Raw genomic sequence first — 25,784 nt, 5'->3', positions numbered from 1 at the left:
ATGATCTGATTACAGCTGTAAGAAATATGGAGCAACAGAGGCAGTGCAATGCCTGAATAAATTACTTGAAAAATACAAAAATAGTTAAACCTTTAAAATACCATGTGTTTTTAATTCTTTTGTTCTCTCTTCTCATCTCCTTCCATCCAAAGACCTGGTAGTGCGTTCTGTTTCCATCTCACTCGCATCCCTCTGGCCCAGAGAACATCCCTGAGCCCAGTGGTCCCTAAAATAAAAACAAACCAGAAAGTTTTAGAGTCAGAAACCAGAATAGTTGTGTGTATCGGTTTCCTACTTTAAAGCAAATTAAAATGCATGGAAAATCTTTGGAGGATGAATAAGTGGGAGCCTACAGCTCCCATTTTAATGGATGATTTAATGGATAATATTTTAATGGATAGAAATAAGACACAAAAGGCAAAAGGAAAACAAGAAAAATATGTTTGCTAAATTTTTAACAAGGACTCCATAGATTCCTATGAAATGAAACCTTCAGAGACAGAAGTTCTGCAATTGTAGTTTTCCTTCTTCCATTAATATTATTATTATTTCTGCTAAAAGCTCCTGTTTAATACTGCTGATGTTTTTGTAAATGACAAAGATCTATTTGAATCACAGCATATAGCCAGAAGAGCTAATTGCTACCAACATTGTTACAGTCTTGTTAGTTTGATATGCATTTATGTATAATGGCTTGCTTATGTAGATCTAACTTCACATTGATGACTACAAGTAATGCAGCTGCTTGTTTGTTTAGATATGGATAGAAGGAAAAGTATTGTGGTAAGAAGTATTTGGTGAGCAGAAATTCAGAAAATTATATAGGCCATTTGCATTTCTTTGCATAGCACAACGTTTTCTTTTGTGTGCTAGAAGAGTAGGAAGTGAAGTATTCTTTAAAAAGAATATAAAGAAAAGAAGCAAAAAAACCCCAAAACGACCAGAAACACAAGAGGACACCACCATCAATAGAAAACAAAGAAAAAGATCAAAATTCTACTTTCAGTAAAAACACGCTCAGTTATTTGAAAAGAACACTTTGGCCATTCTGTAAAGCTGACTTCTTGTGTGCCCTTGCAGCACTTGGCTTGGCCTTATGCCTTGCTGCTCACCCAACGTGTGGCAATCAGTGCTGTCTCATGATTCGTTGCTCTGTGTTGACTAATTATAGCAATGTCCATAACTATGGTAAAGCACATTTCATTCTCTGACTACTGAAATGAAATGGAGGATGAGAATTTCTACAACTATTAGTATACATATTTTTTTGACTTTGCAGACATGGGAAATTTCATGGACACAAACCAGAAAAAAACAGTGACTGAAGGAGAAGCTGCAGTTCTAAACTTCATGCACATCTTCAGCTATCCAAGACCACAAGTGACATGGTTTAGAGATGGGCACAAGATCATTCCTAGCAGCAGAATGTAAGTTTTAATCTCAATCCCTCCCTCCCACCTAAAATGTGATTAATTACCTTTGATAACGCAACTTACTTTTTAAATACACTAATTAAGGTTTAAAGAGAGTAAAGTAGCCTTGTTCATACTAAGCTGGAGATAAATGGCTATTTTAAGACCATCTCTGATCTTCCTAAGCACTTTGACAAAATAATTCATGTGGTTTTAATGGTCCTGGTGCAGCATTACGGAGTGGATATGCACTTCCTTCTTGCTATTCATTTTCATGATACATTTTGGAAAAGTAAATGCTCATGTCTCAAATTATATTTACTTGAGTGGACTAAATGAATACTGAGATTTTTCTTTTTTACTATGAGCTTTTCACTGAGAGCCATGCTTAATACTGTTTTCCTCACCATAAAGTTTTAAATATTGCTTATTTTTCCTTATCTTTTTAGCCTAAATGACAGTTTTATTTCTCTTTGACTAATTAGCAGCTCACCCAGTAATGGTGGAGTTCTTGTACTGTGATTAGCTATTATCTCAAGGTGTGTTCATCCTTTTCTGAAGTAGTCACAAGGCCATTCTGTGTTTGTAACTGAAGCTAATTTAGAGAACATAGGAGTTGCAAAATTTTTGAATATAAAATGTCTGCGTGTCTGTATGCGTATATGTATCACATTTATCTTATGTATGTGTAAAATATTTTTCTTACTTGCCTAATTTATGAGAAAACAGTTGAACTGCCAAGAATATGTGTGGTTATTTTTAACTGCGCAGTAGATTTCATGCACTCCAAGGGACAGACATGCTAGCATCTGATGGTAATGGGATATTGCAAAGATCCAGAAAGGTTGCTGAGTCTTTGCACTTTATATTAGAGGGAGAGAACTCTTGCTGGATTCTGATTTTATTAATCCGTACTGCATATTTTACTGCCACTCATGTGCATTTTCTAAATGTGAATGTTAGTATTACAGGCTCTTTGAAACTGTTAAAATTGGCATTGCAAGGATGTGAAGCAACTGCGTAATAATTTATGAGTGGTTTAATAGTAATTTGATGGGAAACAAGCTGGAAGCTGAAACAGTGGGTTGCTGGGCAATCTCTTGGAGAGAGGAAAGTGACAAATCCCAAGTTATTATCTATTATGAATATACTACTTCCTGCACTCCTACCATGTTACACATTTTCTTTTTTCAATGCTGAGAATGTAGTATTTAAAAAAATAATACTAATAATGCAGACTGAAAAAAAATGTGTTGTCCAGATATCAGGCAGTTTTTTGGGAACTGTCATTGGGAAACAGAACAGAGTGACCCAGACAAGCAAATAGGGTCTGAAAATGAGATTTGTGTGGGTTATCTTATAGTACAAGGAAACTGCAAGTAGAGATGTGTGTCACTTGTTAGTTTTAAACTCCTGTTTTCATGTGCTATGCTTTACTTTTACTTCAAGACAGTTGGGATTTTTGTGGTAAAATCTCTTGCGATTCACAGCACTGAATTAATGTTTACAAGTATAAATTCTGTTCTATGGTAGGAGTGGAATATACCTAAAACCTCTCTGATCAGAAATATTGTCTGAAAGGAATTTGAGGACTTCTAGTTTTATTTATTTTTGCAGAAATACTCACACTGAAAAGGTGAACTTCCCAGGAAGTTTGATACATCTTATACAGTGAGCTTGATAAGTTCAGGAAGTGGCAGATTTGTGGTACTCACACCAATCACCTTTGCACTCTGTGCAGTCGGTCTACTGCTGCCTCCAAAGTATTAGAAGAACCATACAGCACTCACATGTTGCTGTGATATTCTGGCAGCCAGTGCAGCTGCCCTGAAGAATAGCTGGAACCTGAAACACACAGGAATGTACATAAAAGTGTGAGAACTGCATTTGTCTTACCGTAACTCTGTTTCTTCTCTGGAGGAAGCTGCACTTGCAGCCATTCTGTACACCAGAGGTGTAGCAGTTGAACTGATCTGTTCAGCAGGTGATCCAGTTGGATAGATGCATGTCTCATTGGATCACCTGCTAAACAGAACGGTGCAATTGATGCAGCCACCTTGTGTAGATGCTCTTTAAACTGATTAAAAGTACCTTATATTGCTAAATCAATATAAAGCTTTTTTAATCCTCTTAAACAAGCTTACAATGATTTAGCCACATCAATCAGCTACTCTGTCAGCTACGGTAATGATTTCCAAGGGTGACATGGCTGCAGTGTGTGCAGACTGAGGAAACAAGCAGCGTTAAAGATGAGGAGAGAAGAGTTGGTTTGGGTACACAGTAATTTCTTATCAATGCTTGTTGAATATAAAGTTGGCTTTGTTCCATCCTTTTAATTTTTAAAAAATCTGTGGCAACTTGTAAGAAATGTGTTCATTCAAGTAGGTTTGAGTTAACTTTTGCTCACAGGACAGCCTTACGGGGCACACAGTTAGTTATACTGCAACAGAAGAAAGGTGTTAGTGCTCCCAAGGCTTATTGATGTGGGGATGCATGGCTGGTGTCACCATTAGATGAAACCAATTTCATTGATATGGGAAGAGAGGTAGAGGGCATGTAGAGTTCTCACTGAATGACAAATATGAAAGTAAGGAGTAATTGTGGAGAAATAAAAAACAACAACGCACACTATCTTAAAATGTTTCAACGAACAGCACTTTGTTGGCTCTGCAACAAGGGTTTACATAGCATAGGAGCTAAGAGAACAGAAGGTGTATTTCTGAACTGTCACAAGATTTTAGGATATTTGGCAAATGCATTGAAGACGACTAAGAAAGTACAAATAAGTACTTTGTGGTTTCTAATATTCTGTGTATACCTTGCCAGTTGCTAGCTCTAATGAATTCTGATGATCATAAGGAACAGACCTGTAATTTTGATTCTCTTGCTGATCTCTAAGGAGAAGAGTACCGACTATTTAGGCTAAGGGCAGAGGAATTGAGTCAGTAGATGGCTTTGGTTTCAGTTTTTTATGAAGGAAATTCAGAATGGTAGTTTTACTCTGTGAGCATGAGCAGACACATTATTTTGTGGGAGAAAATTTCCTCTGAGACAGATAATTTTTTTTTTTCCCCCAAACTGCATATTTTATTTAACTGGTGGAAATTTGCAGTGAAGAACTGCATATATAACTGTATATTATTCTCATTTTAGCAGTGCAGGTGCTATAATATAAGAATAACAGGTGTTAATTTTTTTATATAATCCTTTTTGTGACAAGTTCCTACTAGATGAATAAAAATGTAAAGCCAGCAGATCCCTGTATAATATATGAATGTGAAGCAAAAAGCCTGTTCATACTCGTGGAGTTGTTGACATAGTTTCCAACTTAGGGTGAGTAACGTATCTGCAGCAGAGATAGTGTGACATGCTGGCATGTATTTAAAAATTTAAGTCCTAAATTTTTCTTCTTCTACTTAGTGCAGCATGCATGTATATTCATTTTGGCTTTTGTGCATTATCTTTCACCAAATTTCAATTTGGTGTTTTAAAAGATGTTCCTAGATCATCAGCAGGAAGGTGTGTATGTGCTAGAAGGCTATAAAATGGGGAATCTGAGAGAGAAGGCCAGAAGATCAACAGCAAGAGAGATTAAGTAAGGAGAAGAGTTAGATTTGGGGATGTTTTTTAGTATTATGTCAAAAATTTCCTAGAATACTTAAATAGTTCACATTACACTATGACAGATGAATGTTTTCCAAATACTTGAACAGACTAATGTGGAATAAGAACAGAGCCATTATCCAGGGACTTGACTGATGGGAGGATTCCATCTGTTTGCCCTCATATTGTACAGAAAACATTAACTTCCCTCAAGGTAACTGCATCAAAAGAAATCACTGCTCTGAGATGTCATGTCTTCAGGTTGCCTTCCCTGGGTGTGCTTCCTCAGACTTCAGAGCAGAGAGCATTGCCCTTCCTTCACACCAGGCATGTATGCTACCTTGGAGGGTAAGGCACTGTGCAGATCTGCAAGTGCCTTTAGCTGTCATAGTGAGGAATTAAATCCTAGGTTTTAATTAATTTTACTGTTTTTCTAAGTGAAGAACTTAACCGAAAAGGTTGAATCCAGCAGTCAAGAAAAAAAAAAATCTGTTTGAGAAGTTCAGCGATAAAGAAATTTTTACTATCCTCAATAACTTTCTACAGTGAAATCCTTTTCCCCATACAAGCTGCAGATAGGTAAGTATTACCTCATAGGTCTTTTGCTAGTGGATTGCTGTCTGATACAAAACAAAAAAGTTTATTTTTCTCATTTAAAATGAGTTTTGGGGCATCCCTTTTAGCTAGGTGGACATTTTGTCACTTAGTTAACTGCAAATGAACCCAAATTCTTCACAGATGCACTTCGTCCTGCCAGACAGTGAAGATGAATTGCTTTGCCGTTAGGTTTGTCTGAATATCTATTTTTTTGCAGTGAGAACACTTCATTAGGCATTTGAATGTATGTGGTCATTACTAGCTCTGATAAATACTAAATGTGCTGACAGATTGTGGAAGGAAAACATGTTAGGCACAAGCAGCCTTCAAATATACCTTCCTTTGGCTTTGGACACTCATAATGCCCTGCAACTAAGCAAAGCTAGGGCAGACTTACTTAGCATTTGTTAAGGTAAAATTGTAAATGCATTAATAACATTCTCAGGAAGAAAACAAGTAGCTACAACAAAACAGTGAGAAAGTTTAAGGTATGTGGGATAGCATATTTGTTTTTGAGTTAATAGTAGTATTAGATTAGGTTTTGTCTGGATGGTAACAGCTCTCTTAATGCTCTGTGAATGCATTTTTCACTTTAAAGCAAACACCACTTCATTTTATATGAGCAACTCTAGTGCCAACAATGCACTTCTCTGCATATAGCAGCCGGTCACACAACTTGTGTTAGTTGCACGTAATTACTTTTCACGTACACCAGATATTACTTCAATTAAAATTCTGATGATTAGCATTAGCCAGCAATACATTCGGAGGCTGTCAAGTCTGCTGTGTATATCTGAGCAATAATTTAAAGAACAAAGTCTGCAGATCTCTTAGGTCTGCCACTGTAATGGAGTGGCATCTCTTGCAGTGAGGGGTACAACAGCTGTGAGCTGCTGTTTTCTGGCTGTACATTTGCACACTCCATGTTACATTTAAAACCAACTTTTAAGTACCTGAGGAAGAAGAATATTTCGTAGCAGAAAGTTATTTCTTTAAGTGAAATTCATGAGCATTCTGTTATTCATTTTTAATCAAACCTATGCATCGAGTGCTTCCAACTTAAAGGAACAGCCAAAGCTAGCAATCATTTTACACAGAATTTTACTGCTGTCCTTAGGGCTTGTATATATATGAAAGACTATAGGGAAATCTCCCACCATCTTCTCAGGTACTTTGCTTGAGTAGTCCTGGGTGCTGTCAGTGTTTTAAGCATTTTTGTCTGCTGCTTCAGTAGAGGGAAAACATTTACACCACAGGATAAACAAATCTTAGGACTGTTTTCTAAAGCTGTTTGACTTGACTACATTGAACCTCACTGTTTTTCTCTCTGCTCATAATTTGTTTGGCACCAGTTTTAAACATATGTTTTAATAATTAATGTCTTTAGACCTCTTAACTTATAGGGTAAGGAAAGGAGAGGAGCAGTGAGTTGTACCTTGGGACTGTGTGCTGATGGACACTGCTCATATCGCAGTGTGGAAGTGGGGCAGGAGGAAAAAAGCTGCCAAAAAACATGCTTTAAGGCTCTTTTGGAAGTGGATTCTTCCCAAGAGACACACTCTGAGGTGCAAAGCACATTTTTATATTTGACCAATATGTTTCATTACAAATTTAGAGCACAAAACATGGAGGGATTTTTTTTTTATGAACCTGGAGAAGCTGCTGCCATTACAGCAGCACTGCAAAATCCATATTTTTTGATAGAAAAGAGAGTGGATGCTTGGAACTAATATTGTGTTTTATTGAGCCTCAGCTGCTTGTGGTATCTTTCAGCACAATCTTCAACAGCTGTAAATATCAATGGAACTTTAAAGATCACTAAGAGAAAAATCTGACTACTAGATATTGTTTTTCCTAAGATGATCGCATTTAAAGAACAAAATCATTTTTTCTGTCGCTACACTTATTAATCATAGATTTGGAATTTGTAAAACAATGAGGAATGGATGAAAGTGTCACTAGAAAGAAACCTTTTTGCTCTAAGTATGATTTAGTTATCACTGCTTGCAGTAAAAAATTGATTTATGAGTCCTTTGCTTTCTGGGGACAAATGCAGCTTGAAAAAAAATATGCACTATGAGAGAAGTGTTAATAGCATTACTCTTTGAAAGAGAACTCGAACTATTTTTCTAAAAATCATATCTGATCTAGAAGCAGAGAGATATGAAGACTTATTGCCATTGTACCTTGGGGCTCACTCCTTGCATCTGCTCCATTTCCAGAACTAATTATGATATTAGGGAAAGATCACTAATATGATTTCTTAACAGCTGATGTGCTCTTTTGGAAAAACATCTTTTCTGTTCATCTTAGAAATACTCTATCTACAAACTGAAAGATTTTAATATGCAAACAAAATAAGGCTATTTAGAAATCTCGCAATCATTCCTAAGAGAAAATGTACCAAATAAAACAAAATATTTATGCTTAATTAATGGCGATTGTTCACAAGTCCCTGTGAAAGATTTATCTCCTATGACCACTCACATATCTATCTCCTTATGGAAATAGATGCAAAATGCTACTGACTTATCAAGTATAGCAGCAGGTAATGTCTTATGTTTACCAATTAGCTTTTATTAATCAAAACTGACTGAAGTAAAATGTATCTGTCAGTACTTCTGGCTGTTTACTACAAGGGATTATTAATTTTCTTTCTATGCAGAAATGAACAAGTGCTGGCTGTCCTCATGATTCTTGTGGGTTTCTGTATGATATGCAAGAGATGTTAAGACATGTAAGCTAGTAACTGTAAGGCTCTGGGGAGACCTGGGAGTGGGTTTTCAGTATCTGAAGGACTGTAAGAAAGAAGGGGACAAACTATTTAACCGGGTCTGCTTTGATTGGATGGGAAGAAATTGTTATATACTGAAAGAGGGGAAATTTAGATGGAATATTTTTAAAAACAGTCATTTATGCTAAGGGCAGTGGCACAGGGCGACCAGAGTGTAATGGTGGTGCCTTGTACCTGCAGACAACCAAGGTCAGGCTGCATGGAGCTCCAAGCACCCAATGGAGCTATAGGTGTCTCTGTGCATTGCAGGGGAATAGGACCAGATGGTCTTCAAAGGCTCCTTCCAACTCAAATGATTCTAAGATTCTAATTTATGTAGAATAATTTTAAAAGCCTATAATTTTGGCAGATATATTTTTGTGTTGATTGTTATTCAGGAAACAAAAACAACAACAACAAACAAAGCAACAGAGAGCTTTGGACTCTGGGGATGTGCTGTGGTTTTTGTGGTTGATTTGTATCAAGTCTGGTTTGCTAACAGTGTTCAACCTGAATTTAAAGAATTTGGTACAGTGAAGCATTGGGAAGCAGACCTTACATTAATTAACGCTGCAGAGAAGGGAAGGAGCTGGCAGCCTGCCTATGGCTTATCTCTGATCCGTGGTTGTGAGCAGAATCTTTAGCTGTTTTGTGTCTGGCCTTCCTCTAACAGATTCCAAATGAATTTAAATAGATTGTAAATGCCCTGTCTGAGCTTTCATGGGGTCTGTCTGATTTGTGTGAGAAGGATGATTTTTAGCTCTGGTGAAACATGTTTAAAGGCATCTTGTGATTAAAAGAGAAAAAACAGCCGAACAGCCAATATTCATAGCAAATTTTTCTGCTGTATGTAAGCGCTGCCTTTTATTTATCTAAATGTCCGTGGTTATTTCCATACATTACACGAATCAGTTGTTCTCACGTCAGTACTGGCTATAGACAGGGCATCCGTTTATTGGGTGACCACAGTCATTGCTTGCTCAACATCATTCCCTTTGCCTTACCCTTAAAAATCATGCTACTGTGGTGGGGACAGAGTAGGGACAGCCTACTTGGCATCACAGCAGTGGCAAGGGGAAGGGATGGGAAAGGAAAATGGTGGAGGAGGGCCATGCCTCTCCCCACCTTCTGCGGATACCTTTTGTCAGACTGACTGAGGGAAACCACAGCTGGGTCAAGGCAGGAGCATGTGTAAGTTATGAGGACACTGGAGAGGAGTGGATTATGTGTTCTCAACCTGATGGAGGAAAAAAGACAGAGAAACTCGTGAGATGGCATGGCCTGGCAAAAATGGTCCCAAACTCTGCTAAAGGGAGAGAGTGGATTAGGAAGCATTGGAAAGATCTGGGAGCTGGTCTAGAGCTTTCACTCACATGGGAGAAGGAATGACAGCATCCTGAAAGTGTGGCCCATCCTCATGCCACATATGTGAAACCACACAGAAAAAAAGCCGACCTCTCCAAAAGATCAGGGAAGCCCCTGCCCCTGTTCCTTGAGCTGTCTCACTGTTTCTCTGATTTCTTCCTCCGAAATCTTACCGTCCCTCCTAATCCAAACTCCCATTCCTCTCCCCTCTGTGTCGCCTCTGTTCTCTCCCAGACATTACTCCCTCTGGCCATACCCATCTGCCACTGGTACAACTCAGTTGGCATCATTTTGACTTTGTGGTGGGTATTTGTCAGCTTGGAACCAGATGCACAGTTGACCAATACAAGCATAACTTAAAAAGCAAGAGAGGAAGAATCTTTACAGATTTAGTGTAGACAAGTTCTGGAAATTTCTATGTTATCTATTTCAGTTATTTGAATTCTCAAACGAGAGATTTAAAGGAGACCTTATTCGGGAAAAGCACTTGAAAACACTGAAGCTAAGATCTGTACAACACCATTTCACGTATTTTTCTGCAAAATTTCATATTTAATTTTTGAACTACAGTTTTTCTAGATTTTGCTCAATAATTTTCCAATAAAAACTGTATTTGCTGTTGTCCATCAGCAGCCAAATACCATTTGCAAGAATTTTAACATCTCCTCTTCTATCTGCCAGCTGCTATGTGTTCTTGTTCCTTCTCCCAGTGTAATACTTTTTTCACTGGAAGAAAAGTGCAATACTTTCATAATAATCACTAGTTCGAATCACTGATTATTTTAAACATCAAAACACATTTTTGGCAATCCATCATCTGTTTCCATGGGAACTGAAACTGGCCTTAGCAGCCGCAAGAAGCAGACTTTATTGGTATACTTAGGAATTTCAATGGTGGTTGTTATACAGCTGCATTTTCTGTTTACCCAACAGATATTGCAATGAGAAGCTCATACATAATACACTTAAAAAAAAAAATCTATGTACATTTCAATTTATTTTTTTTACGATTTTATTCTTTTTCACAACTTAACAGAAATGTTGTGGTCAAGGAGAGAGAAAATGTCAATAATCTCCAACATATGCAGTCAATATGGGACATTTCCGCAAAGCATCATTGCTATTCTTTTAATTAGGACTGTGACAAAAGAGATTGGAGAAATGACTTGCCTTGGGGGAGGCAATATGTGGGTGGTGGCTTCCACATACAAGATGTCAAGTACACTTTTGTCCCTTGGTGATCTATCCCAGTGGTTCTGCTGTCCAAAGTCATGTTTCCAGAATGGCCATTTTCCTAAGACTGCAGCTCATCTCCTGCTCTAGGGCTCAAATCCTCCTGATATTTTGTGTCTGAGCGCTCCTTCAACCTTCTCTGTTACTACCTCTCCCAGACAAGTTCCCAGACTACTCCCAGCTCACACATATCCCCTTCCCCTTGTCAGCTACTGGATCTTACTTGGACAAATTTTCATAAATTAACTATCTTCTAGTGGGTAACTGTGTCATTTATCTTTTGATGACGCCAAAATGAAACTGCACTTCTGACTTTCCTTTAAATCCTTGGTTGTGTGCTTTGTCACAAGCTATTTCTGTCCCATTTCCAAAGTGATTTCAACTGTAGCTTCAACAGCATTATCTGAAGAATAAATTAGTATATTTTTAAGAAACCTTTTAACAACAGAAGTGGAAATACCTTAAGCATCTTGAAAATTGGCCTTTACTGTATGTTGATGATTTAAAATTCCAGTCCAAGATATAAACTAACATGTCACTGATAATTTAATAAAATCAGGGAGTTGTGAGATCTCCTTGCTTTGGTGAGATAAAGAGAAGTGACAGTTTAATGTTTTAATGCCTGATAGCTTTTAATCCATAACTGTCAGTGTTGATTTCACTAAATAAAGAAAGTTTATGCTGCTGAAGGTTCACTAATCAGGATTCATAAAGGTAAAATATCAGTAGGTCATCCTCTTGCCTCTTTGAGAAGCCACTTTTATTCAGGAAGCAATTCCAGAAAGGGGAAAAAAACCCAACAAAACAAAACAAAAAAACCCAACAGCAAAACAACAACAAAAAAGCAAGCATGAAGTAGGAAGAAATTGGTGTGCAAAACACACCTTGCTTTCTCTCATAAAAACTACAAAGGTATGCTTGGGTGAATAAGAATCCTGCATATAATTCCTTCTGATTTTCATTTGAAAGGAAAATTATTTTAATCAATAGAAAATTTGCTGATTGGGAAATGCCTCTTAGAATTTTCTTTTGCTCATGGGAAGACAGTAATTGAATCATAGGATCTCTGAGATTTTTGACATCAGCTCTGAAGCCTGATGTACCCAATGGAATACTCACTTAATCTGGTCTTATAAAATCTACAATTACCAGTAGCAGAATGTAATCATTTTTTTGAGTAAAATAGGTATGTTCTTTTAATGCAGTGGTTTTTTGGTTGTTTTGGGATAGGTTTGTAGCAGGCAGCTTGTTTTACAACCTAGAGTCAAAATGACACATCATATATAGCTCTGTCTTGGAGTTAGTGTAATACAAAGAGCATATGCACGAGGTGCAATGGTCAAACAGTATGACAACAGGTCTAAGCTTCCCAGCCAGATGATTTGCTAATAGTTTAAATCTTTAATTCCCTAATGCTTTATTTATCCTTCTGAAATAACATAAAAATAAAGCCTTTTTTTGTGTAACATCAAAGGGCTTTTCAAAGGGTGGCATTTTTTTCACTCTCATATGTTAACAGAAATAAAAATCCATTGGATCTTTACTCACATGCAGATTTTGAATATTCTTTATTATACTGCAAAAGAGATTTACCACAGTTATGATAAGGACTCTGAATATGTGCTAATATAAAATCTAGTATTTTAACAGGTTTCTTAAATTTACATTTTTAAGTGTAGAAAACCTGGTGTAACCTTTGAAGATCTGCATTCTCATTTTGGCATCTTCTCTGTTCCATCCATGGCATGCTCCTTTAGTACAGTCGTACTTAAGAAGAACTTCTTTGTATTTCTTTCATCTTCCATCTGTCGTGCATCATTTTGCTGTATTTACTGTATCGTTTTGCTGTGCTACCACACAGAGAAGGAAGATGTGCAGGGCAGAGGTGTGCAGGGGCTGACGTATGTTTGGGTGTGGAAATCTTAGGGCAGGGAAGTATTTCCTCTGCAGCCCACACCCTGACCCATGAGAGCACTGGGTCTCTTTGCAGTGTGCTGGCAGAGCAAAGGACCCTGCTCCTCTGAGGCAGCCTCAATCTGTGCTACAGGTGGCATTTTAATATGGGTGAATGCAGTGCCAAGAATTGGTGGCATCATAAGCAGGAGAATTAAAATGGAAACCTTTCGAGAATGGCTCAAAATAGAACAAACCAGAAGAGCAGATTTAGTTGCCAGTTAATTCCTATCGGTATTGTTCTAAGCCATTTTGCTTTATGGATAACTTCATTATTGTTTCAAAACATGCATTGTGTTTTATGTTATTTGATCCTTGTTATTTTTTTCCTTTCAACCTTCCTTGTTCAATTGTAGTCTTCTCTACTTATGAATAAGTAAAGATTGATACATCCTGGGCATTTTTTGCCATATCACAATTCATAATTCAACATCAGCCAATTATTGAAATGTTAGGATTGTTCAGAACTATCTATGCATCTTAGTTATCTTCTTGGCAACTGGAACAGCATTTGCAGCTATTTGCATTAGCAATGCTGTTTTACACAAAATGTTTGAATCATGAAAGAAACAATGTATTAGTCTCTGTTTTTTTATCACTTGTATCAGTGTCATATTCAGTAGAATTAGATAAACATGTTTGTACTCAGTGTTTGGAATATGGTGTCTCTTGGAAGATTTTGATATCGAATGCTGTAGCTGTAGGTAACCCCTCCGATGTCTACAGACCACTGCCTCACTGTTGGCATTTATCTAATGTTAAAGTAATGGTTAAGGTAATGAAACCTCATCCTTTAGGGCATACGCTAATACTTACACATATGCTTCCCATACTGTGAGGATTAATGAGTGTTTGTGAGCACTTAGAACCAAAGTGATTTTACAGTTATGCCTGGTACTGCTACAGAACTCAGGAGTTAATTTCGTGTGTATACACATGAGTACTCTACAAATGGAGGAGAGCATTATTTGTGGGTGGGGGTTTTTTAAAAATGATTTTAAAAATGTTTGTTTCTATCTGATCCTTTCTCCTAGAAGAATTAGCACTTAGTGTGTTTAAACACCAGAAGGAGCCTGGGTAGTTCCACCAGTCTTGCTGCATCTACTTAAGACTGTAGCATTCTCATGAATGCTCTGGAAAGCACCTTTAACTAGGTGTGATATTCACACCTAAATAACTGGGGAACTTTGAGCCACAGCCTCCATATTTGTAGCAAATAAAGACAGAACAAAGAAATGCATTGCAAAAGATTCTCAGAGATGGTAACGTTTGTTGAAATCTGAGGAAGAAGTTGGACTTCTTTTAACGGCTTGCTTTATAGTTCTCCCCAGAAGTTGTATATGACTTAACTTTCTTAATCAATCTTTGTGGATTTGCACTTAAACAAAGGCATCCATACGAAATTTCCACCCAAAATTGTTTTGAATTAGTAAGTAGTTCAGAATTATGTTTGTAATTACAAATTAGCATGAAATTTTAAGTATGTTGAAATAAGCTTTACTCTACAAAGCTTATTTTACTGAGTTTGAAATGACTGATTCCTACAGCACATGTTGTGCTTATTTGTTTTATTATTTTTCCTGGAACTGTTTGCTGTCATTTGTAAACAGGAGGGATCAGTCTGTTATTTACCAAGACTGAGCAAAAACACAACGTATTATTCAGTTAGAAGACACAGTACACAGAGTAAGCAGATCAGGAAAATGTATTTCAATGCCAGCTTCATTAAGTTGATAATCATCTCAATATATTCCCTTACAACTTCAACAATTATTAGCCATAGGTTTATTTTCATGATTATCTTTAATCAGCGGTGCAAGAAATCCCTAAGCAAAATCCCGTGATAATTGGAAGCTTCCAGAAAAATCTCCTTACACGTGCGGGGTCGCTGTGTGGTACCCAGCAATTAGACCAAAATTTGCTTTTTGCTTCTAGATTCTGGATGATGGAATCTAACACAAGTGGTGAAACAGCAGCACCTCATCTCTGAGGAAATGTACCTTAATTTCCTTCATCAACAGTATATTTTTTTTCAATATACTTTATTTTTTTCCCCAAATACTGCAATAGGTGGGGGGAATCAATGGCTTTGGAGATTGGAGTTTAGTATTCTGTCGCTAAGGTTATCTTGCCTGGCATGACCATGAAGGATTGTTTCTGCTCCTGAGCAGCCCTTAGTGTGTTATTAACTTTACTTACATGCTAACTTTTATGTTGAAGCTCCATCTTCAGCTTCAGCAATTTTTGCCTAAGTTTATGAGGGCATTTCTCTTGAACATCCTTAAGAAATTTCAATAATAGATGAAACAGCAAATAAGATTCAACAGGTTTATTTAGAGAATATGAGGATAAATGACACCATAGAGCAATAGTAAAGGAAATAACGCCCAATGGGAAGTCTTCAGCGTGGATGGAGCTGCATAAACACTTTCTTCACCCAGCGTAGATCTTCAAGGTGTGCTATTATTTTTAGCTGACTTTTATCAATTTTAAATTTATGCGAGATAAAGCGTTTATGCGAGATAAACTGTACAGCATGTTTTGTAACTTGTCATAAAATTCACTGGGCATCGTCTGGATTGATTCACACCCAGCATGCAGTGTGCTGAGAGAACTCTGCTTTTGCAATTTCTTGTGTTTCTGATCATGCCTTTTAATTCTCTGTTTCTAATATATTAGACAGGTTTTTCTCGCTGTGCTGAGCCAAAAGGCTTATGGATACAAGACGCTGCTGTATTTTCCTGTACTCCCTGCTGCTTTGTGTATTCTGTCACTGACATATTCACTTAATTATATGACAGGCGGTAACTGCTCTCTAAGGGAGCAAAAACAACTGTTGGATTCACTTTTAAATTATATCATACTGCTCTGTTCTAAACCTCTTTTTAAATAAATGTTGAGGATAGAACTATTGATGTGGTTTTTAATCTTTAAATTTCAGTTAGTTCAGATCATTTTAAATAGTCCTTCAGCAAGAATAAATCAGTTTTTATAACTTATAACTTTCAATTACAATCTTTGGAGAGAATAATGGCGTTTTTCAAGGAGCTGTAACGTACAACAACAAGGAAGCTGTAGTGTTTCATTTCTGCTCCCAAGGAACCTAACAAGAGCTGTTCTTAAGGAAGCACATCCTAGAGGGATCCTTGAGTGTGTCAGTCTAGGTGAGGCTTTGATCTACCATTTGAGCTTTCACTTCGGAAACTTACTGATAAACCTTATGGGGAGATGATGCTGACCTACTTTGCTCAATTTCTACTGTTCAATAAAATGGACTGAGAATCACCAGCTGTTACAGTCTTCACTGATGTGCCATCAAATTACATGAAAAGATGTTTCCTCTGTACAAATCTGAAACTGGTGCCTGTGATGGAGAGATTTCAGTCTTTACTTTGAAAGAAGGTCAGCTATTAGTTGTGGGCACAGCAAAAGCTTTAAAATGCAGCAGGAGTAAATTGAAACTACACAAGGTATGAATCTATTAAATACAAACTGAAAATACTCATTAAGGATAGGCAGAAGTGTTCCGTATTTGGAATAATTACCATGAAATTAGATATATAGATAGGTATGACCCATGTGATAGTGTGGATTAAATAGAAATCTTACCTAGTAAGTTACTGCAGGTGTGTTAAAGGACCCCATCAATTGGATTAATTTTTGAAAAATCTTTCAAAGCTGAGTAAAACCAGAAGGCTTATGTGATTGCCAGTATATTTCCCTTATTAAGAAGAAAAAAGGAAGAAAAGACTCAGATTGGAAGACTCAGATGACATTCTCCTTTGAAATAGTGAGTCCGGGGCAAAGTAATGACATTTAGAGGACTTTGTAAGGTAAATTCCTTCCCCCCCCCTCCAAGACTGTGTTGACCCTGAAAAATGATTTTCATATACCAATCAAATACCCTGAAAATGGGTAGTAGGAGAGAAGTTGGTAACCTTTTTCCATTTTTAGCAACTTATACAGATTTTCTTCTGACCCATTGGACAACATTTTAAAAACTTTAATACTTGGATTCACTGCTTCTAGCATTGCTGCTACTGGTGGAGGAGGTACAAGGAAGCAAACATCTGAAACTGTCTAAAACAGTCTTAATGCCTTTTTCAAAAATCTTTCTTGTTTGAGTTTTTTTGAGATTCCTCCTAGAGTTAAATATTTTTGTAACTATTTTTTTCCCTGCTATAACACAATTTTCTGTGATTTAAGTGGTTTTTAAATGAGGCCACTTTTACTTTCTTTTTTCCATGCAAAAACAGATCAATGAAACTTATGAAAAAGTTTCTAAATTGGCCTATATAACGTTAACTCCAGAGTATCTATTTTATAAATTGACCTGATATTTTACACTTTAAATGAGGAAAAGAATTAGCGTAAGTGGGAGCAAATCAGGAAAGGATAATATTTTCTCAGGTGGAATGCTGTGTAGATTCTCAGGTGTACAAATGCAGTTAAGACAACGTTGAGGAAATGCTGTCCTTTAGACCATCCTCAGTGAGATGGAAAAGACCCAAGCTCTGAACAGTGGAAAAATGAAGAAATTTTTTATAACAATGACAATTTTTCTCCCTCTCTTCTTTTTTTCCTCTCACTTGCAGCACGAGGATTGTAGGATTTCATTCCCTACTGCATAAATTACAATTCAAAATTATTTTCAAAAATTTGCTAGCTTAGATTCATATGGAACTGAAATTGTTATCTAACTGTAGTAACTGAGTTGCTATTTAAGGGTTTCTAGTGCTCTGTGCTTTAACCTGGTCCTTGCTGAAGCTGTGTCTGCACAACGTGGAAATGACAAATTCAACCCCTTTGTTTCCAAGTTCTTCCTGTGCTTCTGTGAATGGCGAGCAGGGAGTTTTGTGGTACGTTTCAGATAGTTCTGCAAAATGGTATCTGAACTAGGATAACACACATCTAATCTCCTCACATGCCTCAGAAATTTCCAGTCATTAGTGTTTGCTGCATTGCAGCCCGATGACAGGCCAAAAGGGACCACAGTTCTCCTTGAAATACAGATCACTGGAGGGAAATTATGCACATGACTTTGAATCATTCACCATGAAAAGCTTTATAGGAAGGTATATATAATATAATAGTGGGAAGTAGTCATTTTACTTTGTTCAGATTTTAAAATGGTGGATTTTCTTTGAATGCTGTTTTGTAACACTGTCTCTTAAAGCTCAGTATAATCCAAAACAACAGCACAAATGGCACTCAGTTAACAGGAACCACATTCCTCTAACTGCTACTAATTTTGAATACTTCATTTACAGACAATTCTAACTTGATAATAATATCTGTTCTGTGTTTAATTGGCTTTCAGAACAGATAAATCAAGCTGTCCCTCAGAACATAAGAAGTGCCCTACTGGCTCAGGCTAATGGTCCATCGTGCCCCTTATTCTGCATTGCCACTTGCAAAGTGAGATGCTCTTTAGGGAGAGCATACAGCTTTTTCCCTTGTTTTTGGATTGGTGAAGCTGGTGGGTTCATAACTGCTGGGTGTTTTTGTAGTATCTGCTTTTAAACAAACATGTAGACAGCATGTCTCTGTGTTCTGAACCTCCTGACATTGACTGCCTTTGAAAGTTTGCTGGCTTTTTTGTTACTAAATATGATTAAATTTGATATACTCTTATGCAACAGTAAATTTTATTTAAATGTAGTAAGTATTACAAATTTCTGAACAGAACAGTCTGCACCTATATGCACTTACAAAGCGAGTAGCATATTTATGCTTTTTTCTTAAAAATGTTAGAATTAAGAATCAAAGAAAACAAAAAGCAAACTATAGCAATATGAAAATAGATTTATGAAGATGTCTTTACCATTTAAAATTTGTAGAAATTATCTAGAAAAAGGCAAAGTGGTAGGAATTTAAATAACATTCACAGATTATGATGAATTTGATGAGATATTAAAGGACAGATGCCAGCATCTGGAGATATCAGACAAGGTAGAGGATAACAGTCAGTTGAAAACTGGAGGATCTTTCAAACAAGGGATAAAAAAGTCTTGTCCAGCTCTATAATGATCAAGAGGAGGTAGCACTTTCCCTGGTACAGGAAGAGTGTTGGAGCCCAGGAGATCTGAAAGGGAAAAAAAAAAAGTTAAAACTTCTTGAATTACATTTCAGGGTATTCATCTGACTCTCAAATCTTTATTCAGAAAGAGGGCAATATGTGTATCTCTTATTTCTTTCATTATCTCTCCTAAGTTTTTTACTAAAGCACTGAGTTACAAGAGGTTTCCTGGGTGTTATGCTGATAGAATCTCCTAGCAGATACATCAGTGTGTTTATGAAAAGGGAATGCTTATACCTGTGTCCCAAAATAGATATTCTTTTAATCACTTAAAACCAACCTTTCTTTCAGAGTTATGGTTCAACCATCACTGTGCAGATATTGCTGATAGAACTGCATGTACATCATGCCTTTTTCTCAAACAGAAACACCTTTAAACCTGGCTAACTTTACTGTCAGCAAAAATTCTAAGCCTCGCTAATGCAGGTGGAAGAAATGCCTTGAACTCCCTTGCTCTACTATACTCCAAGTGAAGCATTTTCACAATCTGTGCTATCATCACTGAGTCGAGCTGATTAAGGATTGATGTGTTATAAAGATACTCCACCCAGGAGGGAGATTAACTGTACGTCCATAGCAATACCTTATGAATCATCAAAAAAGGCACTGAATAGTCCTATTTAGCTTTCTTGTGTCTTCTTGGGTTTTCTTGTATCTTAATACAATTTATGAACTTCTATGGTTGAAGAGATTCCAAACTCTAGCAGTTTTGTGGATATTTGGACGTCAGCTCTAGGAGTGTTGACTTTTGGAATCCCCTTCTTCAGATGACAAGAGAAAGATGAACAGAATGCTGCTTCTGTGAGGAAATTACTGAATCCTTCAAATACTTCCATGACTGGTCATTGTTTCCTGTGAAGAGCAGTAGAGGTTTCAAGGCTATTATTAGGTAAACGTTTCAGGGCAATGTTATAAATGCCATTTTCTTCAGGAGGAATGCTGTGACTATTGAATTACAGTTTCTTTAAAAACAAAGCTTGTAATTACAATTAAGTATCTGAAATTATACCAGTCATAATCCAATTTCTTAAAACATTAAATTGAGTCTGCTTTAAGATGTACTTACACAATATAAAGAAAGAGAGGGAAATGAACTATAAATTTTTCATTTTACTTTCCAACTAAAATGAAGTACATTTGCAACATTATTTTTTTTTAAATTCCATAGCATCTGCTTGTCTGATACCTAACTCCAGCTGAGTGTCATCACTTTTTGTTCCTCGGAGGCCTAGGTTGATGCTAATGACAAGAGCATGAAAGGTTATCTTAGCTACAACTCAGTTTTATGAACATTCCTAAGTAGTTCAGGAGTTCAGACATAAATGGATTGGTTTATGCTATTAACATCAGTGTGACGCACCACTAAAAATAATTAGGATCAGATGTGTATGTTTTGTGGCTTTCTTTAAGATTAAAATGCAGCAATTTTGGATTTTTTTTTTTTTTTTTTCCTAAATGAAATGTACTTAAATTTATCACTACCCTTCTCTAAGTCTGTTGTGTTTCAAACAGCCTGTGAAAAACCTTTTTAAGAAATAATGATTAAGTTGATGACCGAGCTCAATGAAAACACAGATTGGGAAAAATAGCAGAAGTAACATTTCATGTCACTTTTAGGGGTATCAGCTATGTTTATATATTTTTACTTTTCACTTTCCAATAAATTAACCAATCAATATCTGAGGAGATTTTTCTCAGGCTTGAGTGGCACATAAGAACTGTTTGTTGAGAGCTCTTATAACCTCTTTCCTACGGAAGGATCATTGAAGACGTTTCCTCTTCTGACTGACGTTCCTGGGAATGTGTTTTTTAAGCTTTATAGAAGTGGCATGGCTGTGATAAGGAACAAAAACAGCTCATCTGCTGTGGTTACAAAGAGGCACTGATGCTTCCCTCTGTTGAAGGGCATTGATTTATTTTTTTTTTTCATTTTAGCTTGCATCATAAATAGACATTGAGGAAAAAGTAGCACTCGATTGCTTGGCAAAAGGGAGTTGAGATACTTTTCATTTAAAAGGGAATGTTGTTGCTGCATTGATTTTACATGACTGCTGTTTGTTTGTGTGGACAGATCTAATGTATAATCAGAATCACTAAACGGGGAACACAGCTGATAGTATTACATGTTTTTTGTACAGTAGCAGAATGTATGAACTCTGTTCTTAGGGCCTGGAATTTAGCTGTAATTCATCCAAGCATGCTTTGCAAATGTTAACAGTTAAATTGTCAGGTGATGAGGAAATGGAAGCTCTGAGATACATCCATGCTATTTTTCCATTAAATGTTGGATATAGAGGACTTCTACACCTTCTCTTTGCATCCAAAATGTCTGACAAATTAGGAAGAATTCTTACCTAATTACTTTAATAATTGTGTTTGCATTATAGTCAGATTCATTCTGAAACTGTCACAGAGAATTGTACTGCTGAGAAAAAACATCAGAACATCCAGTAAAATATTTGAGCAATTTGCCATCTCATCTAATTTTATTTTTTTTTCCTCCACTCTCCTGGGAAGATTTTTGACTTGTTAAATAGCACGTCCTTAATCTTGTGCTGAAAATGGTGGGTCTGCCTTGGTTGAGAGCAGAATTATTCCTACTTAGGAATCTGGAGAGTATCTAGCCTGTACAAATGTGATAAGTCTGCTAAATTAATTGTCATTCAGTTTCTTCTGATACAGGAAAGTCCTTGAAAGGAGAGGGTGAGAGGGTTACAGGAATGAAGAACTGAGAGTAAGCAACTGTCTAAGAACGATGGGAAATGTATTTCTCATCCAGGTAAAACAGATGAAAACCAGTTTGGAAGGATTCACTGGAATCTAAGGAGAAAAGTCCAGAATTAGAATGAAAGATGATGTTGCTATAAAAACTTAAATGGAAAATATTGAAAAGTACAACAAGAAACTCCAGGATTCATTTTCAGTGCTCATCTTTTTTTTTTTTTTTTTTTTTTTAATAGTCTCTGCGTTTTTCAACCTTTTTAATGCGAGTTCTTCTTACTTTCTTATTGATTCTTATACATCTGTTGTACTTCTCTTTTCCTTTATTTTCCACAATTCTTCTCTTCACCTTCTCACCCAGTATTTCTTCAGTTCATCTTCCCCTGTCTGTCTTTAACCATGGTCCGTAAATCATTTTTCCTCTCAGAAGGGAGTTGTGTTCATCAGATCATATATAAAGTAATCACCCTGGAGGAAACAGCAGAAACCTCTGTTCTTCAGGGAGTTCCCTGCCATATTTTTGTTTTACTACATACAATTGTATGGATTTTTTCTTTCCTAAGCTCCTTTTTTCCAGCTAAGTCTAAAGAAGAATGGCGTATCCTTGTAATGCTCCTCATCATTTTGATGCCTAAGTAGTGATATTCCAGGTTTTCTGTCAGTCACGCTGTTTTCCCTTAAAGTGCCTTTATGCACTGAACTCTCTCCTCAAGGTTTGCACCGAGTTTGCCCACAGCAGAAAAGCAGCTGCAGGCTTTGTTTAGTGATTATCAACCAGGTTTCCAGAATGCAAGCTTTTATGTTAAAAATATCTTCCTTGAAATTTCTCTTAACTAGTCCTGTCCTTCAAGTTATAGCTGGTCTTGCTGTAACTCCCTGACATGCCAGGCATAAAACCCCTCTAGACTGTGTGGCTGAGGATACAGGGCAGAAACCTCCCCTCAAGTGCTGTTAGCTTAACCTCGATTCGCATTGCAGGCAGATTAACACCACGATATAATCAAGAGCTGCTCGTCTTCCAGCATCCTTCCAGATACACCATTCCATGACCTAATTTGACATCCACCTATTATTTGTTCAGGAACGAAGTGCTCAGTGTTCTGCTCGTTGGTGTGCCTGGGGCCCTGAACCAGCAGCACCTGTGGTGCGGTGCTCTCCGACTTCTGTGAATTCTGTTGAAAAGCTCTCATTTCAGCATCCCATCAGCTATTCTGGGTCCAAAGCTGGAAATATGCTTCTTTTTTAGAGGAAGAACAGAACCAGAATTGCATGAGAAGGACAGTTCTCATTAGAAATTTAAAACAATATGCATGATGTGTTAGTTCTTTGTTCACTGCAGTTACAAATTAAAACGTGCTAGCTTAAATTATTTCAGTTATACAAAACAGTGACCACCTGGAAGACAGATAAGTTTATATGTTTTGCTTGCTAAATAGGGCAGACTAAGAGGATATACATAGTCAGCTGTCATGGCTCAGATGACTGGTGGAGGCTCTCTAAGCCTCGGTAATTTGTCACTTTTGATCATCTGTCTGTATACTGAGAGATTTGTGATCCATCTCATAGAAATTGAATTGTAAATGTGGAAAGCTTAAGATGACAACATAAATAGAGTGAAGTGGCTTTCCGGAGATTAGTGTAACTGGAGATGGTTTAAGATAAACAGGGCAACCCACTCTGTTTTAGAAACATTTACACTGGGGAATTACAACTAGCAATTACAACAACCAGCACCTTATACTTATATGGTTATATAGAAATAAATGAATGTGGAAGATGAAAAAACTCTCAGTAGCTGTATCAGCACTACTGGAAGAGTATTCCAAATTGATAACTTGTTTATCTTTTTCTACTGGGGATGTTGATAGGTTTGGAAAACTGAATGCCTCCTTAATGCAGCCAAATTGATAGTGTTCTGATACAGGCCAGTGTGTAAGTGACACAGTATTACAGGAACCATAAGTGAGATGAAGGCGACCATTTTCTGCAATTTTAGAGGACAGTGTGACATAATCAGCGTGGTTTAGATTTTATCAGGTCCTCCGAGTATTTACTATCTGGAGAATTTCTTCCCTCATAGTCATTTTCTGATTGTTAAAGTAATATGATTCAATGAAAAGACCCTTTTGAAGCTTGCAGTTGTCATAATGATAGATTTGCTTTTTTCTTTGCATATTCTGACATGTTCAGTCACGATTCCATTCCGCTCAAATGCAGGGTATTTTAATTTACTTTGTAACTGAGATTCACCTCCGTATTCATCTTCACAAAAGGCTTTATGTAGATAAATTTCATGTATTGCAGTCAAACTGTCATCTCCAACAATAAGATGATAGAATTCACAAGAATATAAATATCAGCTCAACACTGTCCTTGGATGAGCTAAGTAAAAGATTATGGAGATAAAATATTAGTACTAAGAAGTTTTTCTGATTATTTATCACATTCACTTGGGAGGAGGAAGAGGCTAGGCATGTGGAAGAGAGCCCAGAATTGCACTCAAAGCAATTCAAAGTACTGTTCTGCTAACCTATATCAAATAGTAGTTCTCAAGTTGTAGTTGTCTAACAGGAGAATAGCTGACTACGGCATAGGACTGGAGTAGCTTTGGACAGATTACTTGGTGTCTTGACCATTCACAAATGAGGTGTCTTCTAACATGAAAAGAGAAAACTGGTTTAGAATACAGCTTGCACTTAAACAGGACTCCAAAATCACAATAGCAAGCTACGTAGGTTATTCATTTATGCTTTTAATCCATGTCTTACCGCTGCTTAATACTGCCAACTCGTAGTACCAAATAATGGGACTTTGCAGAGGTTCATATTTCACATATTTGGTCCAGAAAATAGGAATTGCCTTTCTCTGTAAGTGCTTCAATTCTTCAGGAGACGCTACTGATTTTGTCTTTAGTGGCATGCTAGTTGGTGAGGATGTGTTGAACAGCAACTTCCTTCACATACTATTACATCTTCTTAGAACATTTTGGTACTTTTTTGCACCAAGAACTTCAGTTCCAGCCCAGTTTTAAGATTCACACTTTCTGGTTTGAAGGACTTGTACAGCAGTTGCCTGTTTTTATCTGATGACCACTCACTGTGGGCTATGAAGTGTTTTCAGCTCTGTGCAAAAGCATTGTGGTTTAACACCACCCTGCAGAATTCAGGATTTGTGTACCGAAGGAGCAGTTAGTGTGAATAACTGTGTCATAAAGTAGGATTGTTCTCTGGGGTTGCTTTTATGAAATTGTTGTAGCAGCGAAGTTTACATCTGAGCTTCTTGTGGGTAGCTTTCCAAAAGTAAAAATGAATTCTCATAGGAAGACATGCTTCACATTCCTGCCCAGCTTTGTGTTAAAGAGAAGACACTGACTGCATAGAAAAAATGTAATGAGGTCACTCAGGACTTAGGCTTTATTCACTTTCAATAGGTTGATGTAATTTAAGAAGTTACTACACCTTGGCATCAGTGTCACCTCTCAGCTAGAGACCGTCATCCTAGAGCAGAGCTGGCCAGAAGAATGCTCTCCAAGTGCTTCCCAGCTTAAATCACAGGGCAAGATTTGAGCTAATAAGCTTGAACTGAGCTTGTAGCAAGTAGAGAGCAGACCTGTGATATAATAACCTTGGCCTCAGAGCAAGGGAGAAGTGGTGTGTTCAGCTGAGCTCAGAAGGAGCCATCGCCCTGCCAGGCACTTACAGCTACACCCAATGAGTGCTGGAGTGTCTCTGGCATGTGGTGGTTTTGTATGCTTTTATTGCTGCCTGTAGCTGTTCAGATATACTTAGCTTACTCGTGTGTGTTTCAGCATTCTCTTATTAACTCAATTCCCATCTTGAGATTGTATCAACATCAGCAAGAAAAAATAACAGTAAACTCTTAGTCTTGTTGGAAAATAACTCTGAGCAGATTACTTCACTCACAAGGGTGTTCAAGCCAGAGGCCTTTTTGAACAAGCAAGAGGATAGAATGAAAGCACTTTGTGACCCAGCCAAACAACGCAGCTGAGGCTGGGAGACATACTTCACAGGTTTACTTGCCTGTTAAC

The 25,784-nt window shown here is 37.1% G+C and overlaps 1 protein-coding gene across 6 annotated transcripts in view; it reads left to right on the top strand.

Annotated features, from left to right (window-relative positions):
• The window catches only part of SDK1 (sidekick cell adhesion molecule 1), a 365,693-nt gene that overhangs the window by 100,781 nt on the left and 239,128 nt on the right, over positions 1-25,784 (top strand). For all 6 annotated transcript variants that reach the window (XM_048961334.1, XM_048961331.1, XM_048961335.1 and 3 more), the window contains one exon: positions 1,280-1,427. In XM_048961334.1, coding sequence (XP_048817291.1) covers positions 1,280-1,427 — 148 coding nt within the window. The remainder of the gene's footprint in view (positions 1-1,279; positions 1,428-25,784) is intronic.

Source organism: Lagopus muta, chromosome 15 (assembly GCF_023343835.1).
Source record: "Lagopus muta isolate bLagMut1 chromosome 15, bLagMut1 primary, whole genome shotgun sequence".
In the NCBI taxonomy this organism is placed as follows: domain Eukaryota; kingdom Metazoa; phylum Chordata; class Aves; order Galliformes; family Phasianidae; genus Lagopus; species Lagopus muta.
The sequence above is the reverse complement of the archived record's forward strand: the minus strand, read 5'-3'. Positions and strand labels throughout refer to the sequence as shown.